This window comes from Lycium ferocissimum, chromosome 12 (assembly GCF_029784015.1).
Source record: "Lycium ferocissimum isolate CSIRO_LF1 chromosome 12, AGI_CSIRO_Lferr_CH_V1, whole genome shotgun sequence".
In the NCBI taxonomy this organism is placed as follows: Eukaryota; Viridiplantae; Streptophyta; class Magnoliopsida; order Solanales; family Solanaceae; genus Lycium; species Lycium ferocissimum.
In genome coordinates, this window is record NC_081353.1 from 61,348,171 (window position 1) to 61,370,593 (window position 22,423).

General features: G+C 34.4%; 1 protein-coding gene across 1 annotated transcript; it reads right to left on the reverse strand.

Annotated features, from left to right (window-relative positions):
* Positions 1 to 1,262: 1,262 nt before the first annotated feature.
* LOC132040763 (uncharacterized) lies at positions 1,263 to 4,029 on the reverse strand. The gene is made up of 3 exons (XM_059431434.1): positions 3,913 to 4,029; positions 3,706 to 3,807; positions 1,263 to 1,773 (listed from the first exon to the last, which is right to left on the reverse strand). Exons 1-3 carry the CDS (start codon positions 3,913 to 3,915, stop codon positions 1,342 to 1,344), a joined length of 537 nt encoding a protein of 178 aa, XP_059287417.1. The 5' UTR covers positions 3,916 to 4,029; the 3' UTR covers positions 1,263 to 1,341.
* Between the last annotated feature and the right edge of the window lie 18,394 nt (positions 4,030 to 22,423).

Consider the following 22,423-nt stretch of genomic DNA (forward strand, 5'->3'; position numbering starts at 1 on the left):
TTGCTTTGCAGTGAATCATGTTGATTTTCGGTGATTCGGGGTTGTTTAGTTGGTGTTTTGTGCAATTTTCGTTTTCTGAAAAATTAATATTTAAGGAAAAATAACTCGGCTATGATCTAGTGGTGATAGAAATTATTTTCTATGGTTTTCATAACTAAATACTAGTGAAATAATAAATCTATGTGTTGACTCTAGGTCTTCCTCCCCATCGGATGGATTTATTATGGGTTGTCACTAAGTATAATCACTAGTTATTGATAACTTGTATTAACTCTCCATCTGAGTTACATGTTTGGTCAATGGAACTAGAGATAATGATAATGATATTCACTTGGCTTAAATTAGCAGCATACTCTTCATTTGAGTTAGCTCTGGTTTTAAATTTATGGAGTGAATATCTTGCATCACATGCATATGTTGCATGAATTGTTCTCATATATTGAAATTTGTTATTCAAGATGCATGGATATCTTGTGGTGTGTTTTGAATTTTATATTCAACGATTACCTAAACATGCTAATTTTGAGAAAGCAACATGAAGATTATGTAAACATATTTTAAAATTTGTTCGTTGTCCTTGATTCATGTATATTAGTATGCTAATGATGATATGTGATAAGAACTACTGAACAAATGTATATGTTCTTAAATTCTATTTTGGCGGAAAAAAAAAATCCGAATTGGTCATGGTTTCGGAATTCTGATTTTGACGAACTCTCACTACAAAAAACGCGGCATTTAGCCACGCGAAAAATTGTGGCTAAAGGGCACCTAAACCGTGGCTACCAATATCTCGCCACGGTAAGTTAGCCACGGTTACAAGCGTGCCCATCAGGGGCGTCGCTCGCGCATTAGCCACGGTTTTTGCGTCCGTGGTAACCTTTATTTGGCCACGGTTTATGTTATCTTTAGCCACGGTCTAACCATGGCTAAATTTTGCAACGAGAAAAATGAAAATATATTTGGAATTTTTAATTACCCACACGAGAACCGTGGCTAATTTAAGGGATAACGTAATTAGTTTACAAATTCAGTTATACTTTTTAGCCACGGTTAACCCGTGGCAAATGTGCTCAGTTTTTTTTTTTTTAAAATAGAATTATTTCCCTACATTTTCCTAGTATCAATACATAATGATAAGCATTCACTAATACATTGGGCATAATACACAAGATCAAAGTTTCAATGTTCTACTTATCATATATCTCAAAACATAAGTTTCAAGCGTTGAATAGACAAAAAATACACCATAATTACTAGTGTAATGGAAATACAAAAAGTTAGGTACACTACATATTTAGTGGTTCAAAAATATACTATGCACAAAAGGCTAAGAAGAATCTAAGTTGAAACTAGGCAACTCACTACCAAATTTAGCTTGTAAAAACCTATGAAGAGTTGCCAAGTGATTCTCAATTTGCGCAAGCCGTTCCTTGGTCTCCACAAGTTGTTCCTTGGTATCCTCGAGTTTTCTTTGGTCTCTTCATATCCAATGAGCTTCTCTTTCAAGGTTCCTACATGCTTCTCTAGGTCTTCAACACGTAGATGAGACATATTACTAGAACCATCAAGATTCGCATGACTAATTGAATGTTTAGGCATTCCAAAAGCAGTCGAGGGGCAAATATTACCACCTAAACCACGCACACGACCAGAATGTTCAGCTCCATATACTTTTCCAATATCATCATTAGGATGAGCCAATATCTTCAACGGAACACCTAAAGTGGCAGCATGTTCTTGATCTTGAGATAGATGCTCCGATATTTTATCCTACAAGTAAAAGAAAAGAAATGAGATATTTCATACCAACGCTGCTAACATCCCAGGGGAAAAGAAAGCATTATCACTAAACTAGAAGTCCAACTACAAACTAGGAGAAAGCAAAACAAATAATCATTTTGGTAATGGTTAACAAATAGATCAACATGTTAGGAGAATGGCCTAAAGACATGTACAAGCGAAAAAAAAGACACACTAAAAAAGATAACGACATCATAGTTGATTACTACAAGACCTTATTTAATATTAATGTCTTTATAATCATATTTGCAGATTGGGGATGTGGCTTGAATGTGACATCTTCAAGCTCAAATTGAAGACGTCGGAAATTAGCTCCAGCTCTACTCAGTTTTCCATGAATAACTAGCATATGCATGTCCAGCTAGAGTACGAGGCTGGGCATCAAAGGTGAAACAGGATAGAAGTGTGGGGTAGTAGCCTTCAAGTACTTGTTTACTAATTAAATCAATTCCTACTTCTTAAAGAAGAAGCAACATGCAAGGGGTAATTAGTAAAACAGACAAGACTATTGACCAAGGTGTTATCGTCACAAAAGATAACACTAACCAATAGTACATAAGTATTCAATATGCATAACAATATTTTAACAACATCACTATTTGCTGAAATAAAAGAAAACTACGTAACATTCTACTAAATACAAGGAAGCATGGAGGCAAGATATACATAGGGAAAAGTATTCGATACTTTCTGCTTTTTAGTATCCATTCTCCAACTGAGATGCACATATTATGCTCTTAGGATATCCAAAGGGTATTTTCTCTTTCATTAATTTTCATTTTTTGAATAGGAGCATCCTAAATATGGGTATGCAAGGGAGAGACTAGAGTTGAAAAGTAAAAGAAGAAAGCATATGACTTACAGCAAACAAATAGAAGGTCTAAACTCGACCAAGATGGATTTTGTACAAACAAAATTCGGCAAATATGTATCTCGTAGTGTTGTTCAAAAATTCAAGAGAGGAAAAAAAAACAAGAAATATTTTGCTATTGTTAACAACTGCAGACTTTTGTGATTTTTATGGATAATTCGTCAAGCAATATTATGCAAAGGAAGGTCGATAATAATAATAATAAAATGTAGCTGAGACAGTTGCTTCCAAACTGATGGAAAGTAGGAGATGGAGAAAAGATTATACCATTATTGGCAGATGGCTAATAATGGAGCACTGGAGGAAAATTTCCCTGATCTATTCAACTCGGTGACCAACAACAAATGCAACAATGCTTGTGATGATTAGACAATAGAATATAGAGGAATCTCTAATGAATGGGAGATCATAGGGTCAATATGTGGCTATAGAGAAAGGGCATTTTAGATAGAAACACTTGAAAATATAAGATGATTAACCAGTTCCATTTTTAACTTAAACTTAGTGTACACATAGCCGTAATGAAGCAAACAAATGTAAATCTTCAACATGTTCAGATAGATGGAAAAGTTTGTATTGAATCCTATCGATAGAGGCAAGGGTGTGGCTAAAACACGGGACTGTACTTAACATATTTTAACATCCTAGAGCCTAAAAACACAGCTCATGCCTTAAGGACAACAAAAAATAGGACAAACACACACTCCCTATACATTTAGCATGTCAAAATGCATAACTGGTGAGACAAAATAGTAGTTGCACCCAAAATCCTACTCCTCCTATTTTTCAAGTTCGCACTCCACACTCACTTACTTAGTCGGCCTATTGAGTTCAAGGAGAGGGAAACCGAGAGGTGATGCGGTTTTACACCATTAAGGACTTATAGTTGAGCATTAAAAGGTTCACAAACTCATTGTTCTCATCAGATACACATAATAAAGGGAAACAAATAAAGTCCATTTTTTAGAAAATTATCACCAGAAAACAACATTAAACTGAAATTTGAAAATGGATAAGTGTTTGGAACTTACAGCTATAATCTTCCCTTCTTCATTCACATAATTGCCATTCTTTTTCAGTAAAGTTGACAAAATAACCTCACTTCGGCACACAGGCCTTCCATGTTTTTTCTCCTATCATTAATCAAGTATAGATTAAAAAACAAAGTAGCATGCAACACATTTTATTTGGTATAATAAAGTGATTTTCAAAACAAAATTCAAGGTAAAGAAACTTACCATTTGACGACCTCTCCTTGCATTGCTTTTGCTACCACCGGCATGCGGGACTTTAAGTTTACTTCGATTTCTTGTATTTTGTTCACTTTGTTTCGATTCTCAAAGATCAATTTAATTAATTATATATATTGATTTTATTGGACATGAATTAAGTGAGATAACTAGACTTTTATGAAAGAACAATTACCTTCATCTTCTCTTCTTGATAGTGATGCACAAAAGCGACCACTCAATAGAATCCACGTATTCCGGAGGATTAGCAAGTATCTCTTCCTTATTTTTGTTAAGGTAGAAGGTTTTATTTCTTAATGTATATTTATAGGCCCTCCATCTATCGCGTAAAGTATGCATCACCCATTTAATTCCAACAGCATAATCAAACTCAAAATTCTCCTTCAAATGAATTTACATTCATGAATCAATATTTAATGAAAAAAGATATACTAATTGAACCTGAAAAAATTAAGATAGTTACCTCAATAAGCTGCCACTGTAGGCGATTTTTCGCGTCTAGCATTCTATCCCATCTCTCAACTGATATTAGACAAATTATTGACTTTTGAGAAAGTTTGCCAAGAAATCTAACAAGCAAGTTTGAACGATTATCACTTCCTTGTCCATCCCCGTTGAGTTCCACCATAATTTTTTTATTTTTTTCCAAGTTCCAAACTCGATGCGCATGCATCTTTTGAGTTGTAATTTCTCCAAAGAGGAAGTATCTATCGCTTAACAAGCAATCATCAACATTAATGAGAAAGCGGAATTGCATTCTTATGTTTCCGGAAAGTGGAATTCAATTCTTTTGTTAACAACAACATAAGATGAAGATTTAGAGTCTTCATTTCACACACAAACACACATTCCATACCTAAACAAGAACAAGCAAACAGAAAAACTTCCAAGATATAACAGTTTTAAATAACCAATCAAAACTCCATTATTTCAATTCAGCAGTTGCATTAAGTTTATCTCTAACCTCTGATATTGATAAGTAAGGGCTCCTCTTTTCTCTTTTACTGCTTGTAAGTTAGCTTTTAGATTCTTGAAGAAGAATTTAAGTTGTCATCACCGAGTGTAGGGGTTTCTATGTTCTCATTCTCATGTTGGGCATCAAGTTGATCACGACTAATTTGTTGCGCTAGCAGATTTTGAGAAGTTGGGCTATTATTATCGGCTGCTTTGTCCTCTTAGACTTTCCAACGATTAAGTCCGAATTCTTGCGTTTTCTTTTCATGGTCTCCTAGAATATGATAGTTTTCATGCAGAGGTTACTTTAAAGGATACAAAACTTTAAGTTACTTAAATCTATTGAAAAGAGGGAGAAGACAACACTACAAGGACAACTAGAATAAACTGAAACAAGCCAAGTAGATTAACAGGTCCTAGTTCTATTTCCATGACACAATTTTGTGTGAAGATAATTTCACCAATTAAAACCAATTTCCTTAGAATGCAACTTGATGAGCTAAGAGAAATTTCAAACTAAATGAGTCAAATCCTTGCGCAAATACAGAGCATAAATGGGTGTGACTACCACTGTATTAAACCAATATCAGTACTAACTAGGGAGTGACCAGCAAAGGAAGCTACTGGCACTTGAGAAGACTCACCAGATGTTTTAACCAAAGAAGAAAAGCTAGCTTTTTAACAGTGGCTCACCCCTGATGAGCCTTTATAAGCACCTCTTCCCTGCACAACAAGGAAAAGAAAAAAACTTCATCAAACTTTACAACACCTATTTCTATTACCACAAATTAAAATCTAGAAAGCACTAATCTGCATCCCTCAACAACCAAAAAAAGAACAAAAAGAGAGAAGGAAAAACAATTCATTCATGGTAATGTTTGCCTTCTTCTATAAAATACAAAATAGTTGAGTTTAAGTGAACAACTAACATCAATAGCTCAATTTTCACCTCCAACCTAAACTTCTTGCACACAAAAATATTACATAAGCATTCTTACACATCACACAAGACCTGATACCCAACTCAGTACACACCGAGATGACCACTACATGACATTACTTCGAAGAGAATTCCATTCATCAATCAAGCACAGATTGGACGAACCAAATGAGTTTAGTTTATTTTTCATATAGGCAGGATTTCTAATTCTTAAAGATTTGATGAGAAACTAAAGAAATTTAGGGAGCATTCAAATGATATCAAATGCGTAAACTAAGGCTGAAAACTACAACAAAGGAACTGATATTACATCGGTGCGATACTAACCGATTGAGAAGAAGCGCATTAAGAATAAGAAATCCGGAACCAATATCCAATAGCAGTTCAAACCGTAACTTCTCGAACCACTATCCAAAACTCGACGAATGTACGACAAACAATAAAAGTAAGTAAACAAAGTGGTTTGCTCTGTGAAATATGAATAAATATCTTGCATTCATACTAGGTATACAGATCAACAGTAGAATTAATTAATAACAATAGCTAGACAACAGTAGAATCGCATATTATAACACATAGCGCTAGGAATTCTCTCCGGCATTTCATTTAACTGCAGGGTTGCAATTCAAATAACCCATTTAACACAAAATTTCTTCATTCATGACTTGTATGAACATATAAGACATGATACTTTTAATAAGCAAATCTCTGATGCTAAATACACTGCTAAGTGAGGAAAATAAGAAAAAATCAATTTTTATTCCATTTTGACAATTTGAACTCCTTATAATAATGTTCATAATTAAGGTTTATGGTCTATCACTAGTTCTATTGTGTCACCACCGCATAGCACTTACTCAAAGTTTGGCAAAGACTCAGTAGCTAATATAAATCTGTGATCGAATAGTCGAATAGCTTCTTCTAATTATCTAATACCATAATAAAGTCACACTTTCTCAATTCACTTCTCGAACAGTTTCAACATAGGCTACACTTGCCTATAGTTTAAATCCATTGAAATTGAGTTATGAAAACGAGTTACACTTAATCCATAGTTGGTGTTACATATAGATGCTTCGCTCCCGATAGTGGCGAGTTTTATTAATCAAAAATCACAAAAGCAATTCCACACACAAAAGTACCTCAAAGTAAAACTCACGAACACAAGTGACCAAAGCCAAATTTCTTTCATGCATAGGGAATTTTCTTTCCAAAATTGTTCCTTTCCCTAAATACTTTCAGATTTTGCGCAAAAAGAGACCCTAAAAGGAACCCATTGAAGATTGAACAAAAAAATTTACCACTTTCAGAGATTTGTTACCTGGAAGAAGTGATTCTACAATTTTCCGCTACAATTCGAAGCTATGCACGGTGAATCAGTTGAATTTTGGTGAAGCAATCGAACGAATTTTTGGTGGAGTACGAATTTTGGGTGAAGTTCTTGGGTGGAAAGAGTTTTTGTTGAAAGAGAAAACTAATAAACGCCAAAAGAAAAATAAATGGGGGGAAATGAAAATAAAGGGTGGGAGTGAAATTTAGTACCCGCCTAATTTGCCCACGAAATTTTGCCATCGGTTCTAACACCGTAGAAAATTTATCATTTTTTGGTTAGTTTTGCCACGGTTTTTGGAACCGTGGCTAAAAGGCGCTTTTTTGGTAGTGTGATCTGATTGACTCGAAATTTGGTAGGTTCATCGAAAACAACTCACTGAGCAATACTCACAGCGACCAAGGGGCTTTTTTGGCCATTTGGGGTCGTTTAGATGGGTTTTTGGGTATTTTTCTGTTTTTACGGAAAAATTTTGTTAACTAATTTTTTTTTATTTTAACAGATAATGGTGTTAGGGTTCATTCTCTATGGTCTCCATCGTATATAGCAGTGATATAATGAGTTTATGTGTTGACATAGGTCTTTCTCCCCATCGGATAGATTCATTATGGTTGATTACTGTGTTCTAGTCCCTAGTTAATTGATAGCTTGTCTTGACTCTCCAACTGAGTTACACGTTAGTTCAATGGAACTAGGGATAATTAAATGGGATATTTACCTAATATAAATTAGCAGCTTTTACTCTCCATCTGAGTTGGTTCTGTTTCTTTATGGGGTGATATATCTGGCATGACTCATATATTTTGCATGAATTGTTAAGTTTCCCTATCGAATCTAACTGTTCGGTAAGCATGGTTATATGTGTGATGTGTGGTTTGAATTTTATTATTCATTCAAAGATAACTAATGATCTATTTAATGATTATATCTCAAATTCTCAATAGACTTTATCCGGCCCACTTACTACTAGTCAGGAATTTCTTCTGATAGAAATAAGACATTAATTTAAAGGATGCATTATATGTAACTTCTGTTAGAAAGAATTTATTTTCAGTTTCTAAAGAATTTATTTTCGCTTTCTAACCAAACAAGAGATGGATAGTTAGTTTATTTTTCTTGTAACTCTTGTGTTATTGAGTTTGATAAACATTTTATCTCTTGTGGTACATTGATGCGTGACACTTTAAATTAATAACTCTTCTGAACTGAATAATGTTAATCTGTCCCATAAGAGAATTTATTTTTCCTTTCGTGAATCGATGAACTTATTTGTGGCACTTGTGTCTAGGTCATTTTAATCTGAATAGAATTTCGAAGTTGGTCAAATGATGAACTTTTCAGGTTTATTGAAAGTGGAGGCACTACCAACTTCTGAGTCTTATTTAGAAGGAAAAATGACTAACAGACCTTTCATATTAAAAGGAAATAAAGTTAATGATAAGTTAAGCTAATCCATTCTGATTTGTGTGGTATAATGAACTTCAAGGCAAGAGGTGATTTTGAGTATTCTGTGACATTTATAGAAGATTACTCATGATATGAATATATTTATTTGATGCTCTATAGGCCCGAATGTTTTGAAAATTTCAAGGCATTTAAGCAAAAATGAAAAGCGTCAAGGAAAATATATTAAGTCACTGCGATTTGATCGTAGTGGCAAGTACCTCTTCGTAGAATTCATTAGTTACTTATTAGATAGGAGATTGCATTTTCAATTGTCTACACCAAGTATTCTACAATAGATTGGTGTGGAAAAGAAAAGAAATATGACTCTTTTGAAGGTGGTAAGATTAATGATTGACTTATTTATATTTGCTTTTTCGTTTTGGGATATGTCTTAGAAACTGCGAGTTACATTCTTAATTTAATTCCTTCTATGTTAGTACCTTTGATACCCATAGAACAGTGGATTGGATGTAAGCCAAATCTGCAACATGTTCGGATATGAGGTTGTCTAGCACATGTGTTCAAGGGGAAAACAGATAAGTGGGAATCAAGAACGGATGTACGCATGTTTATTAGATATCCAAAGGGAACGAAAGGAGGTTTATTTACTGTCCTAAAATAAAATAAGGTAATTGTTAATACAATTGCTAGATTTTTAGAAAAGGACTATTTAATAAACCAAGTTCCTAGAAGTAACCTAGTTTTATAGGAACTGAGCAAAGAAATAGCAAATGAGTCATTTAAAAATTCAGAAGTTCAAGAACATCTAACCGATAAGTCAGGGTTGACGTTCCGTTGCATTTAAGTAGTGGGAGAAACATTACTAGGCGTAAGGAGATTCACTACTTTTAAGTGGTGGGAGTGATGTTGAGCAAATGGTAGTGTGACTCTATATTATAATATTAGTAGTACTTAGTCGTAGTGGGAGAATAATTACCAAGATTGGTTCAGTGTATACTCTTGGGAGAATTTCATGATAGGATTCCTGAAAAGAAACACACTTTTAGGAGAGTTTCATGATAGGATCCCTGAAGATCTTAGTACAGAACTGATTAGTTACGACGAAGCACCACTAGATGAGTTGCATCAGGAAACAACTTGACAAGTTTTTTTCGCAGATAGCTAATTGGCTAAAACTTTTGGTAGTTGTGCAAAAGGAATACTTGTGAAAGTTGTAGATGCATGGCTAAAAGTCTAAGTGGGAGATTGTTGGGGTATATACCATTAACCATATGTTTAGACATGAAATATTCTAACAATTGTCATGGTTAAAAGTCTAAGTGGGAGATTGTTGGGATATATACTATTAACCATGTGTTTGGATATAATATTTATTATAGAACAATGATTTATTCATTGTTTAATAAAGAATTAAATAGATCATGTACTAGTATGTGTGTCCTTTACTTATATAGTAGATGATTTAGTGTATAGAGTTTAGCTTATACACGGAAGATTAAATCATCGATTCTTATAAGTATAAAATTTCTGTTCACAATCTAAGATGGAAATTGGACAAAGCCATCGGTATGATTGTAGCCCAAGATTAATATAATGTATCTTCATTATGGGAACGGTATAGTTCCGTCTTCTTGTGCTAGTACATTTTGTATGTATTGAACGGACCAAGTAGAGATAAGTGTTTTTGTACTGAATATATAAAACAAATTCTCTAGTTCATTAGATGTACTTATACTCTTAATATTGATATAATTATTATGATCAATGTGATTTGTTCATTATTTTGATTTATTAAAAGGTACGACTCAATTGCAGATCTATGTATTCCTGGTAAATTGGATAATGGCAAATTACATTTGTGAAATAATAATTAGTTGATAGAATCTATGTCTCAACTTTGAGTTTGATGATACCCCTTTATGGATGCTTATAAGTCTCATGTGAAAACCCTGCAGGTGGATTTTATATCCGTCACATGATGTAAGTTAAGCAGAAATATAAAGGATTCAATTAGTCAATGAATTAAATTGTCGATAATTTAATTTAATTGATTAGTATCTCGTAGTCTTAACATGGGGAGTTAAATAAGATTTAATGAAAGATTTCGAAATTGAACCGAGGAGTGCGATTCGATTTTTTAGTGGAATAATTCGTAATTTATTATGGTAGGATTAATTCAGATATTTCGAATTAATTCCATAATAGGAAGCCTCGTTAATTAAATTCTGTGGTCCCTGTTGTGCCCAAATAATAAAGAATTAAATGGAATATTATCTCTTGGTGGAAAATAAAGACCCAATAGGTTTTGGAAAAGGGTAAAAAACCCTAAAACCTGTAGTTATAAAATAGGGGTCTTATTCCATAAGGAGGTGAAGGGGGTTTTACAAGCTTTACACTTTTCCATAGAAATTCGCTCACACGAATTTCGCAAGTTCTGATATTATTCGGGTTACACAACAGAAGACTGTGGAACTGAAGGATGAACACGTGGACAACTTTTGTTCGTGCTTGAAGGTTCGATTTGCAGCCGCAGTCACGCTCCAAGAGATAAGTATCGATTTTATGTTTGATTAAAATCTTTGATTATGTGTTGTCTATATTACATGCAAGTTCGATCCTGGCTATCTGCTTCCGCTGCGTATGCCTGTATCCCATCAAAATAGCACTAACGATGTTTAAAATAATTATACTATATTTATATAGTATACGCAGATATACATATAATATACATATTATATACATAAAGAGTGTATATGTTTTGTATTTATTTCTCAAATACATAAATTTAGATAGCTCCCCTCCTTCCTCTTCCTTTTTTTTTTCAATTGTCAAATGAGCACTCCAAAGCTAGCTCAAATGGAGGAAGATTGCTCAAATCATATAAGGAGTCCAGAGATCCTAACCCTTGCCGGTGCGAGATATTCTCTTCATCAGATATGCACCCAAATGATATTAACCTTAGTGATAACGCACTAAATGAAATTTTCATTCCAAACAACAAACGAAAAAGGGATAGAAGACCAACTAACTTAGATAAAATCAGTAAGAAACTAGTTGGAGATAACTTTGGTCCAATAATCTACAAAGAACACGATGTTGGGTTAATAAAGCCGGTGAGGACCTAACTAGTAGGTATGAAAGTATCATGACAAGGAACACCATATCGGTAAGCTATGATTTTGACCTAACAATCGGTTTAACATGATTCCATTAGATCGGTTCTGTCCTTTTTTAAGGAATCGGCACCTCTATTGCTAAGGGTCCGTCAGGCCATGATTTCAATTCTTCATTGAATCATTGATTTGAAAGCAGGTCGATTAAAAGTTGAAATTTTATTTTTACATGTAATTTAGATCTTAAAAACTATATTTTTCTTTATAAATATGAAAACCTCTTAATATGTGAAACCTATCAAAATTTCTCCAACTCGCACACAATCTTAACAAATGAGCAAATCAAAATTCATAAATAAAAAATTAAAATATTCTAAGGCCGCCCATAAGAAAATCGCATATTCTTTGTTCCTTTTATAAACAAATGCTTGCTATTACAAATTTTCAAATACACATAAATTTACAAAGACTACTGGTCTAATAAATCAACAATAGTAGTAACAATCTATTCTCTAATATAATCATCCTACATGGTATGGATAACCTCTTCACGTCAAGCATTAGACTTTTTTAGCAATATTTAAAATTATGAATCTTTGTTTTACAAAAAATAAATTTGGTTCATGTTTTAAAGTTTAAAAAAGTTAAAATCACAAACTTGGAATTGAAATCCTACTTTTTAGAGAATACTTGAAATTAGATTTGATATTGAAGTTGAAGTGTTTGTTCAAATATCATAAACAAACGCTAATTTTAAATCGAAGCTTCAAATTTGAGCTCGAAATTGTTTGGCCGAACGCTAGTTTCAGTCATATTAATGCCTGGAGAGCTCAAACCTCATCTCACTCGCAACAAAATAGTAGACGATGGGCAGCGTTTTTACCAAATCCAACCTCCTACATTAACATAAATTTAGGGATGTAACTATTTGTATGTTTCCTACTTTGCCCTCCTCAAATATTTAAAAAATGAATAGTGTTTTTGTCTTCAAAGAAATAAATAGATTAGGGTGAATCATTAAAAATAATAAAATAGGATGTAAATTATAAAAGGGAATACACGTTAGGGATGCAAAACGCGAAGAACCCACTAAGTACTATTTTCTTTTCTTTTCTTTTTTCAATTTATGTGACATAGTTTAATTGAACACAAAGTTTAAGGAAAAATTTATGGTGCAAAACATGTCATGAGATTATGTGATTATTATAAAATTAAACAATAAATTAAAGGGATAATTTCAATAATATACAATTCAATATAAAATATGATACGAATCGATTTGGGGATGAAGCCAAATCAATTCAAACGCGGAAAATTAAAGGATACGAACAAAAGGGATGAGAAATAGAGATAAATACTTGACCCGAATGGTAGAATTCTATAAACAAACCTAGGTATATTAAACCTAAATCCTTCTAATATGAACTCGAATCCACAAGAACCAAAGCAATATGAATCAAGGCAAGAAGTTCAAGAAGTTCACTTGAAATCCACAAATGAACAATCTTCATGAATTCATTAGAAATAAAAGGTTCACCAACCAACAATGGATTCCACCATCATATAGACTAAAATTGCCCTAGAATCTACCTAACAATCTATCACTCAAAATATGAGTATCTCTCAAATATTCATCATCAAAATCTAAGTGATGAAAATGGCTAAGTCTAGTATTTATACTCCTAGACTAAAGAAGACTAAGTTATTACAAAAATGTCATTAATGAGGCAAGGGTCTTGTTTGGCTAGTTGGGAATGTTGACTTGGAATTTGAAATGTTTCTTCCTTGCACAAATAGCCAACTCCCGATCTTCTCCAAGTTTGCAAGTGTAGCCAATTTGCAGAAATGCCCCTGTTTGCACGTTTGGCCACTTAGCGTTTATACCCTTCTTGCACTTCTAGCCATTTGCGCATTTGGTCCCCTTTCCAGTAGCTTCTTCTTCAATCAACTCCCAAGCCACCTTCCACACATCATAAACCATCTTGTGTGGCATGTAGGAGCCTCCAAAGGCCTTCAATGCCATTCTTATCATTCATGCCGCTTGTAGAGCTTGAAGTTCCATAACTTGACTTTGGATGTAAGTCTTTAAATGAAGTGTGCCATGTAGGATCATATCATCCTCCCCTTCTTCAAAAGGATTCGTCCTCGAATCCGTACCTTAAAAAATATGGAAGAGAATGAGTACAAACTCTTTCACAAAACAAGCAAGGTAGTCATCATAAGGCCAATGATAATACCTAAAGTAAGCAAAGCATGCAACCAACACACTAAATGGCTCACTTTTTTGATATAACCAAGCATCAAATGGATCTAGAAAGAACATGTATCCAAATAATGCCAAAGACACTTGGCTATTCAATTCATTTTGACAAAAGGGTAAATCAAAGAACCTAATGCAAATACGAATCTCAGCATTCAAATCTACATTGGTCTTAACAATTAAGAAGCATACATCTCCCCTTAAGTCTAGAAACAAGTGAAATCCTTTATGACTAAGTGTAATATTACAAAGAATCCCAACCCAAGACAAGGGTCCAACCATCACACTAGCCCACCTGAAGTAAGGGATCACTCCTAAGTCATCACCAGGGTCAAATACAAAAGGTATCACCCACACTAATTTGATCACATTCTCTATGCAAGCCCAACATGCCATCAAGTAATAACACTAGCAAATAATCACATGAATGGATAGAAGTGTTACTACTAGACTCAACACAACAAGAAGTTACCTTCATGGCTTTAGAAACCCCAAGAATAAGCATGAGTCACGAATATATACCATCCGTGAAGGAAGTATGAGATGTGACTACATACCAAAGTGTAGTCCAATGAGTTCTTCTCCAATGGGTATCCTCTTCAAGTTTCCTCCTTTGATGAAACTTTACAAATAAGTTAATCACATAATCAAGTTCATCATAAGAAGGATTTTTACCTTTAGGCTCTTCGAACCTATGCCAAGCTAAGAGTAGCATCTCCTCACCCCTTGGGATAGAAGATCTAGGATAGTCCTTCCAAGAAGCGTGCTCTTTCCCTTTCAAATTGCTCCCCTTCTTTAAAGAGCACTCATCACTTTCGGAAAACTTTTCCAAGTTCGACGTTGGTCTATCAAGTGGGTCACAAACCCTCAAGAAGGACTTTTCGTTTTCGGGGATGGTGTCAAGAGCTTCAACCACCCCATGCTTGTTATCAAGATCAAGCCCATCATCATCCTATAGTGGGTTACTGAATACATTATAGCCTCCAAAAGTGGCTACATGCTCAACGTTGCAATACAATCCACTATGCATGGCATACTCACTAGTTAAGATGTCATCAAATAGGACATTATCTTTTACAAGAGAATAATCTATGAACAATGAAGAGTCAAAGCACGCAATTCCACTCTCATAAAGACAAAGGTCACTTTTCACAACACTCTCATGCACACGACTAGGTAAATGATCAATTATACCAACATCATCACTACATTGGGGGTCACAAGGTTCCTCAATTAGTGGGCTATCATTGCAATCAAATTGATCAACACAATTATCCACACTAGTTGGACGCAAATCGATCTTGCAAGAAGAATCAACTCGGTCATCGCTAGGATCAACTAGTGGGTGAGCTATCATTTCACATGACAATGTACTAACATGCAAATCATAAGGATCAACACTAGGTGGACACAAATTGATTTTACAAGAAGAATCAAGGCGGTCATCAATAGGATCAACTAGTGTTAGATCACCCATATCAACTATGTTGTCAACAATCAATGAAGCACTGAGCTCAACATGAGGTAAGGACTCATTAAGCTCAATTAAAGACAAGCTATCATTTACACTCACTTCAACAACATGATCATTCACATCGTTTGTGGTGTTAAGATTAGCTATTTTACCTTGAAGTTTGCACACAACATCTTCTTTACCTCGGATTTCAACTTGGGAGCCCATTTGCCCTTCGGGAAGCTCTCAACTACCTCATGATTTTTCAAAGTCTGAGGTTCATCATTTGGTTTGCTTCCTAGAATACCTGCACCATCATTAGAACAAATAGGGAAGAAAGAAAAGTTACAAGGGTTAGAATGGGGTTATGACAACTCCCTCACATCACTCCTCACAACCTCACCTTTTTCCACTCTAGAGTTGTCACTTTTCACTCCCTTACTCCTCTCAACCTTTTCTCTCTCAATTTCATGGGAGTTAGGGCAAGTGTCAAGTACATCTTTGGAAGGGTTAAGGGAACCCTCCGCTTCACTCTCTTCTTTCGCTTCACAAGGCTTAGACTTCTCCATCTTCATTCTTTGTACCTTGCGTAAGCGTTCCACCCGTTCATCCATAATATCTATCTTAGCTTCTAATTTGGATTCCATCGCCGCCATTCTTTGGAGAATCAATTCTATTCCCTCCATGTTAGGGAAATCTTGCGTATTTTGAACCAACATTTAAACCTACAAAACTAGCACACAGCGTTAGTAATAAAAGCCTCACTTCACTCGTATTCAACTCTCAAACCTTACCTCTCACCCTAAGCTTCTTCCAAGGTTGGTCAAGAACCCTTTTAATCCAAATCAATTCACAAAATTGCTAACCTTTGTGGAGGAATAGATTCTTGTTAATCGAAAGACGGATGACTCGATAAAACAAAAGGACTTGAGCCAAGAAGATTCAACGAGGTTTAAATGAGAAAAGCTTGAAAGAATTGGTACAAAATGAATCGGACTCAAGAACTAGTTAGCAACTAATAAGATCGATTACTAGTCATTAAATAGTTGTAAGAATCAAAGAAAAAAAGTTAGGAAAGAAACAAACCAAGTTGAAAACTTAGAAAAAATTTCAAAAAAAAAAAAATTCGAGTTGTGCTTCCTTCTTGCATCGGGTAATCTGAAGCGAACAATACTCGAATCGTCCGAGTACCGCCGACATGGCACCTTTTTTTTTTTGTTGCAAAAATCAGAAAATAGGACTAAGTATTTATGAATTTTTTTTCTTTGGGATACTTACTTGGGCCCACAAACACTTTTTCACAACTTTGTTCGACAACTTTTGGATCAAATGGCCTTTTGGAGAGTCTTCTTCCTTATGAAGATTTGAATACCCTCAAGAACACCCAAATTCAAAACCTTTTCAAATCTTCTTGTTCTTCCTCCAACTTTTAGATCTAGGATCCCCTTCACCTAGAGAACAAGATTCAACACTCAATCCGCTTCAATTTCAACTCAATCATCAAGACTCACTTTCAAGTTCTTCAAGTCCTTCAAACCTTCAAAACCCAAAAATGGTAGATCCTTCAAATTAGCTCCAAATTAACTCAAATTTCGGATCTAAGTTCTCTATGATGTGGAGAACAAGGCCCAATAGGTTTCAACCTCCGATTTTACCTCTTCAACTAAACTCAAACTTGTTCTTCAAGCTTGAAGCTCCAAAATGGTGAAATTCTCAAAACACCTTCAAACTCCACCAAACTTCGGATTTAGATGTATTCCACCTCAACAAACTCAAATCCAACTTCAAAAACACTCAAATCAAACCACAATTGCAATTTTTGATTTTTTTTGGAATTTTCAATTTATTTTTATTTTTTTATTTTTTTTTGAGATTTTTCAATTTGAACCTAGGATTAGAAATTGTAGGAACAATCTCTTTTGATTAGAAATTATAGGAACAATCTCTTAGCCTAAGCTCTGATACCAAATGATACGAATCGATTTGGGGATGAAGCCAAATCAATTCAAATGCGGAAAATTAAAGGATACGAACAAAAGGGATGAGAAATAGAGATAAATACTTGACCCGAACGGTAGAATTCTATAGACAACCCTAGGTATATTAAACCTAAATCCTTCTAATATGAACTCGAATCCACAAGAACCAAAGCAATATGAATCAAGGCAAGAAGTTCACTTGAAATCCACAAATAAACAATCTTCATGAATTCATTAGAAGTAAAAGGTTCACCAACCAACAATGGATTCCACCATCATATTGAATAAAATAGCCCTAGAATCTACCTAACAATCTATCACTCAAAATATAAGTATCTCTCAAATATTCATCATCAAAATCTAAGTGATGAAAATGGCTAAGTCTAGTACTTATACTCCTAGACTAAAGAAGACTAAGTTATTACAAAAATGTCATTAATGAGGCAAGAGTCTTGTTTGGCTAGTTGGGAATGTTGACTTGGAATTTGAAATGTTTCTTCCTTGCACAAATAGCCAACTCCCGATCTTGTCCAAGTTTGCAAGTGTAGCCAATTTGCAGAATGCCCCTGTTTGCACGTTTGGCCACTTTGCGTTTATACCCTTCTTGCACTTTTAGCCACTTGTGCATTTGGTCCCCTTTCTAGTAGCTTCTTCTTCAATCAACTCCCAAGCCACCTTCCACACATCATAAGCCATCGTGTGTGGCTTGTAGGAGCCTCCAAAGGCCTTCAATGTCATCCTTATCATCCATGCCGCTTGTAGAGCTTGAAGTTCCATAACTTGGCTTTGGATGTAAGTCTTTAAATGAAGTGTGCCATGTAGGATCATATCAAAATATTACATCCTTGTAGCCATATTTATAATTTACACCCGCATAGTTAATTTTTCATGGTATATAACATTATATAACAATATACAACTTTATACACCTATTGTAGACAATGTATCAACTTTCTATAAAAGTGTATAATAGTGTATAAGAGACGTTTATACACACTTTTACACTGTTATACAAAATTATACAAACCTATACAAAAATTGATTTTGATAACTTCAACTAATGTTCCCCTCCTCCACCGCCGTACCGACGACCACATAGGGCATCACCTACTTTCCCGCTGCCAACTCCACACCGCCAGAGCATGTCATCATCACCCTTTAATCCCCCAAAATCTCCGATGTCCGCCTCCTTAATTCAAACCCAACTTAAATCCAGGGGTTTTCCTACTCCAACATCTCCCTCCTCCTCATTGTATCCAATTACCTTATCGGTTCCTTCGCCTCCAATCGCCGACGATGATGATGGCTAAGCAGGAAAAAATGGGCTAAAACGGGTAATTAGTTTTCCCTTATTATCATAGAGTGTAAAAATTCTTAAAATAAATAATTAAAAATTAAATTATTTTTAACTATAACGACGGAAATTGCTACTTCCCCTTTTAAAAAAGGAAACGCGGAATAGCTTGGGAGACCCCTATACTTGTTTATTATTATCATGTCGGTGTTTGTACTTATGAGTTTGCCACTAGACTCCTCTACCCTTAAAAAATGAGCATTTTAAACCCTCTGCTCAGTTTTTAAGGGTAGAGGAATTTAGTTTTCAAACCTGTAAGTGCGAACACCGGCACGAAAAAAATGAATATAGGGGCATACCATCAGGGGCAGAGCTACAGTGTAATCGGGGGGTTTGGCCGAACCCAGTAGCTTTTGCGTAGATCCAGTATTTGCACTAAAACATCCCGCAAGTATATATAAATATTTACATCCGAACCCACATACAAAATCCAGCTGACGGTTCAGTGGTTGGGCGCGGCTAGCAAAGCCCTTTGTTTCCTAGAGATGTGGGTTCGAAAAACCCACCTGTGTGATTTTTTATAGTTTTTTTTTTTTTTGTTGCTATATATATGCTATTTTAAAATAGCTCACTCCTGCATTAGTTTTCCCTTGGCTTAACTCGTAAGCTTATTTTCTTTTTCATTTTCCTATATGTAGGTTTTTATTTAAAAAAAACAAAACATAAAATTAATAATTTGAAAGTGTACCTAATGATGCGATCATTGATCGTTTTCAGAAGATGACAACTTGCCAAGTGCAATTGTAATGATAATGCTTATATTTATGTAGTGTTTAAGTAGTTTGTCACTTTTTTAAATATATAATACCGGTACTTGTTCGTTAGTTTGGCGGTTGTTAGACCGTTTCCAACTCAACACCATTTCTTACACCAAATGCTATTTTGGTGTTTTGGTGCTCCAATCCAACACCATTTCTTACACTAGTTTGGCGTGTGAATAGTGTTACACCAAATTTGGTGTAACACTATTCATGATCACCATTACTATTCATTAATATTTTATTATGATTTTTTATTATATAACACTTTTAATTTAACATATTAGAAATTTTAATTTTTTCATTTAGGTCCCTAATATACCTAATTATTTTTTATGTAATATCTTTATAATATTAATTTTACATCATAATTTTGGAGTATAATTTTTATAAATTAATTTTCATATATATTATTTTTATATAAAATTATAAGTTAATTTTATTATAATTTATAAATGTATAAAAAAAATATAACCATCACAAAAATGAAAAGTGTCAATTTAAAATATAATACGTTGTTAATAAATAACACAATGTTCAATAACATAATAATTTAGAATTGAAAATACATTAAAATTATAACACAATGTTCAATAACATAATACATTAAAATATAACACAATGTTCAATAACATAATAATGTTCAATAGATTAAAATTGAAAATACATTAAATAACATAATAATGTAGAAATTAAAATAAATTTTAGCACAATGTAATATTTATTTAATTAAATTTTATCAATGATTTCACTTTTATTTGAATTATTTATTAATATGTATAATATAAAATATTTGCTTACAATTTATATTATTTAAAAATTTATGGTATGAAATAATTATATATTAAATGGTTATATAAGAAAGGAATATGAATTATATGGGATGAATATGTAAAAGAAAAAAAGAAAGGATTTGTTTTATGAAATAAAAAAATAAAATTTAGATAAAAGAAAATAATATAATATAGAAGAGAGAGAAGAATATAAAAGAGATATTTTTTTTTAGTGTAAAAAATAGTGTAATGGGTTAGAGTAATTTCCACCATTTTAGTGATATTTTTTAGCCCTCAAACCTCAAATTCTGGCTCCGTCTCCGCCTACCATGCTATTTCGGCAAAAGAAAAACATTACTCCCTCGTGACTTTTTATGCTTATGTACACCCTTTAAGAAAGTGCTCACTTCTAGAAAATTAAGAGTGCTTTTAGTAACTTATCCTTAATTAAATGCTTAGAAAAAAGAAAGTTTAATAATTTTTTATTATGTAAATAAGAGTCATTTTGGAAGAAGAGAATTTTTTTTTTTTAAATTTTAAAGCATCATTTATTTTAAAATAAAATGAATAGCCTAAAAAATTACTTATTATGGAGTGAAGGGGAGTATTTCATCAAGTAGGGGTAGATGTGCATCCAAGTGCACGTGCATTACACATAAATAAAATCATGGCAATATACATCAAAACCCCCCCGAACTATACCCGAAAAGTCGATATCACACCTAAACTATACGAACGACCTATTACACACCTAATATATGAAAAAGTGATATTTTTTACTCCCTGAGAGCTGATGTGGCACAATATTTAAAAAAAAAAAAAAAAAAGGCGCGTTTTAATTATATATTATTTATTTTTCCTATTTTTTAATTGTGAAATTCAATTTTTTTTAAACCCCCACCACACCCCTCATTTTCCCCCCCCCCCCCTCCTCCACCTTCCCACCAACCCCAAAGGGCGCTCATGCAATTCTTCATTGTTGCCCATTGGAAGCGGCCGTCCGTGCAATTTCTTATCCGCCCGCCGGGCGGCCGTCCGTGCAATTTCTTCATCCCCACCCCTCACAACCCCCTATCATCATCTTAAACCCACCCCTACCACCAGCCCACCGGAAAAATCCCCACACCCACCACCACCCATTTGCAATTCACATTCACTCATTCCATGTAAATTTACTTGAATTAAATCTCCGTCCTACCAAATATGTGCTCTCTTCAACGACAAAAGCAACTAAATTCCAAGCTAGTTGCGATAATGATATGAAATCTCAAACACCATTTGCACAGCTTTCTATTTAGATCCATTTTATGCCAATTTGTGAGGGTTTTCCAAAGGGTAGTGATGGTTTTAGTGTGGTTTTTTGTGGTGAATTTTCCAAAGTGGTTGACAAATGGAAACGGGTGATGGGATGAACAATAGTGTTGGGGTTTGGTGGTTAAGGTGGAGATGGTGGGGTATGTTCCGAATATCGAAGAAGATGGGTGGTGACGGGATGGCTTAAAGGTGGTTTGGGTGGAGATGGGTCAGTTTTGGGGTGGGAGATGGTGGTTTGTTGGTGGGGGTTAATTGGCGATGATAGCGGTGAACATTTGGGGGTCAGCAGTGGTGGTTGTAGTTGCACCGTAAAGAACAATGCATACAAACAAGATCACTCTCAACATTTGAAACACAAAAAAAGAACTCGCTTTTATTCAAGATAAGTTCCACTCAACAAGATCTAAGGTGTTTTAAGAAATATTCTCACCGTATAACCCCGCAGTTGATTGGAGTTGAACCACAAAGAAGGAAAACTAAAAATAATGCCACTCAACATTTGATACATAAAATAAGAACAGCTTTTATTCAGAAGATTACTGCCACTCAACATTATCTGAATTGTTGTGGTTATGCAATAAGAAAGGGAGTAGGGATGAAGAAGAAAGGGAGGGTGGGGGAGGAGGGGGAAGGAAAAAAATATAAAATTAAAATTAAAATTAAAATTAAAAATTGACGTGGCACCGACGCGGACCGACGTGGTACCGACGTGGGTGATGTGGCATTGATGTGGGGAGAGAGTGTGTACACTCTCCCTAGTGCAACCGGTCATACAACTCTCGGGTAAAAAATATCACTTTTTCATATATTAGGTGTGTAATAGGTCGTTCGTATAGTTTAGGTGTGATATCGACTTTTCGGGTA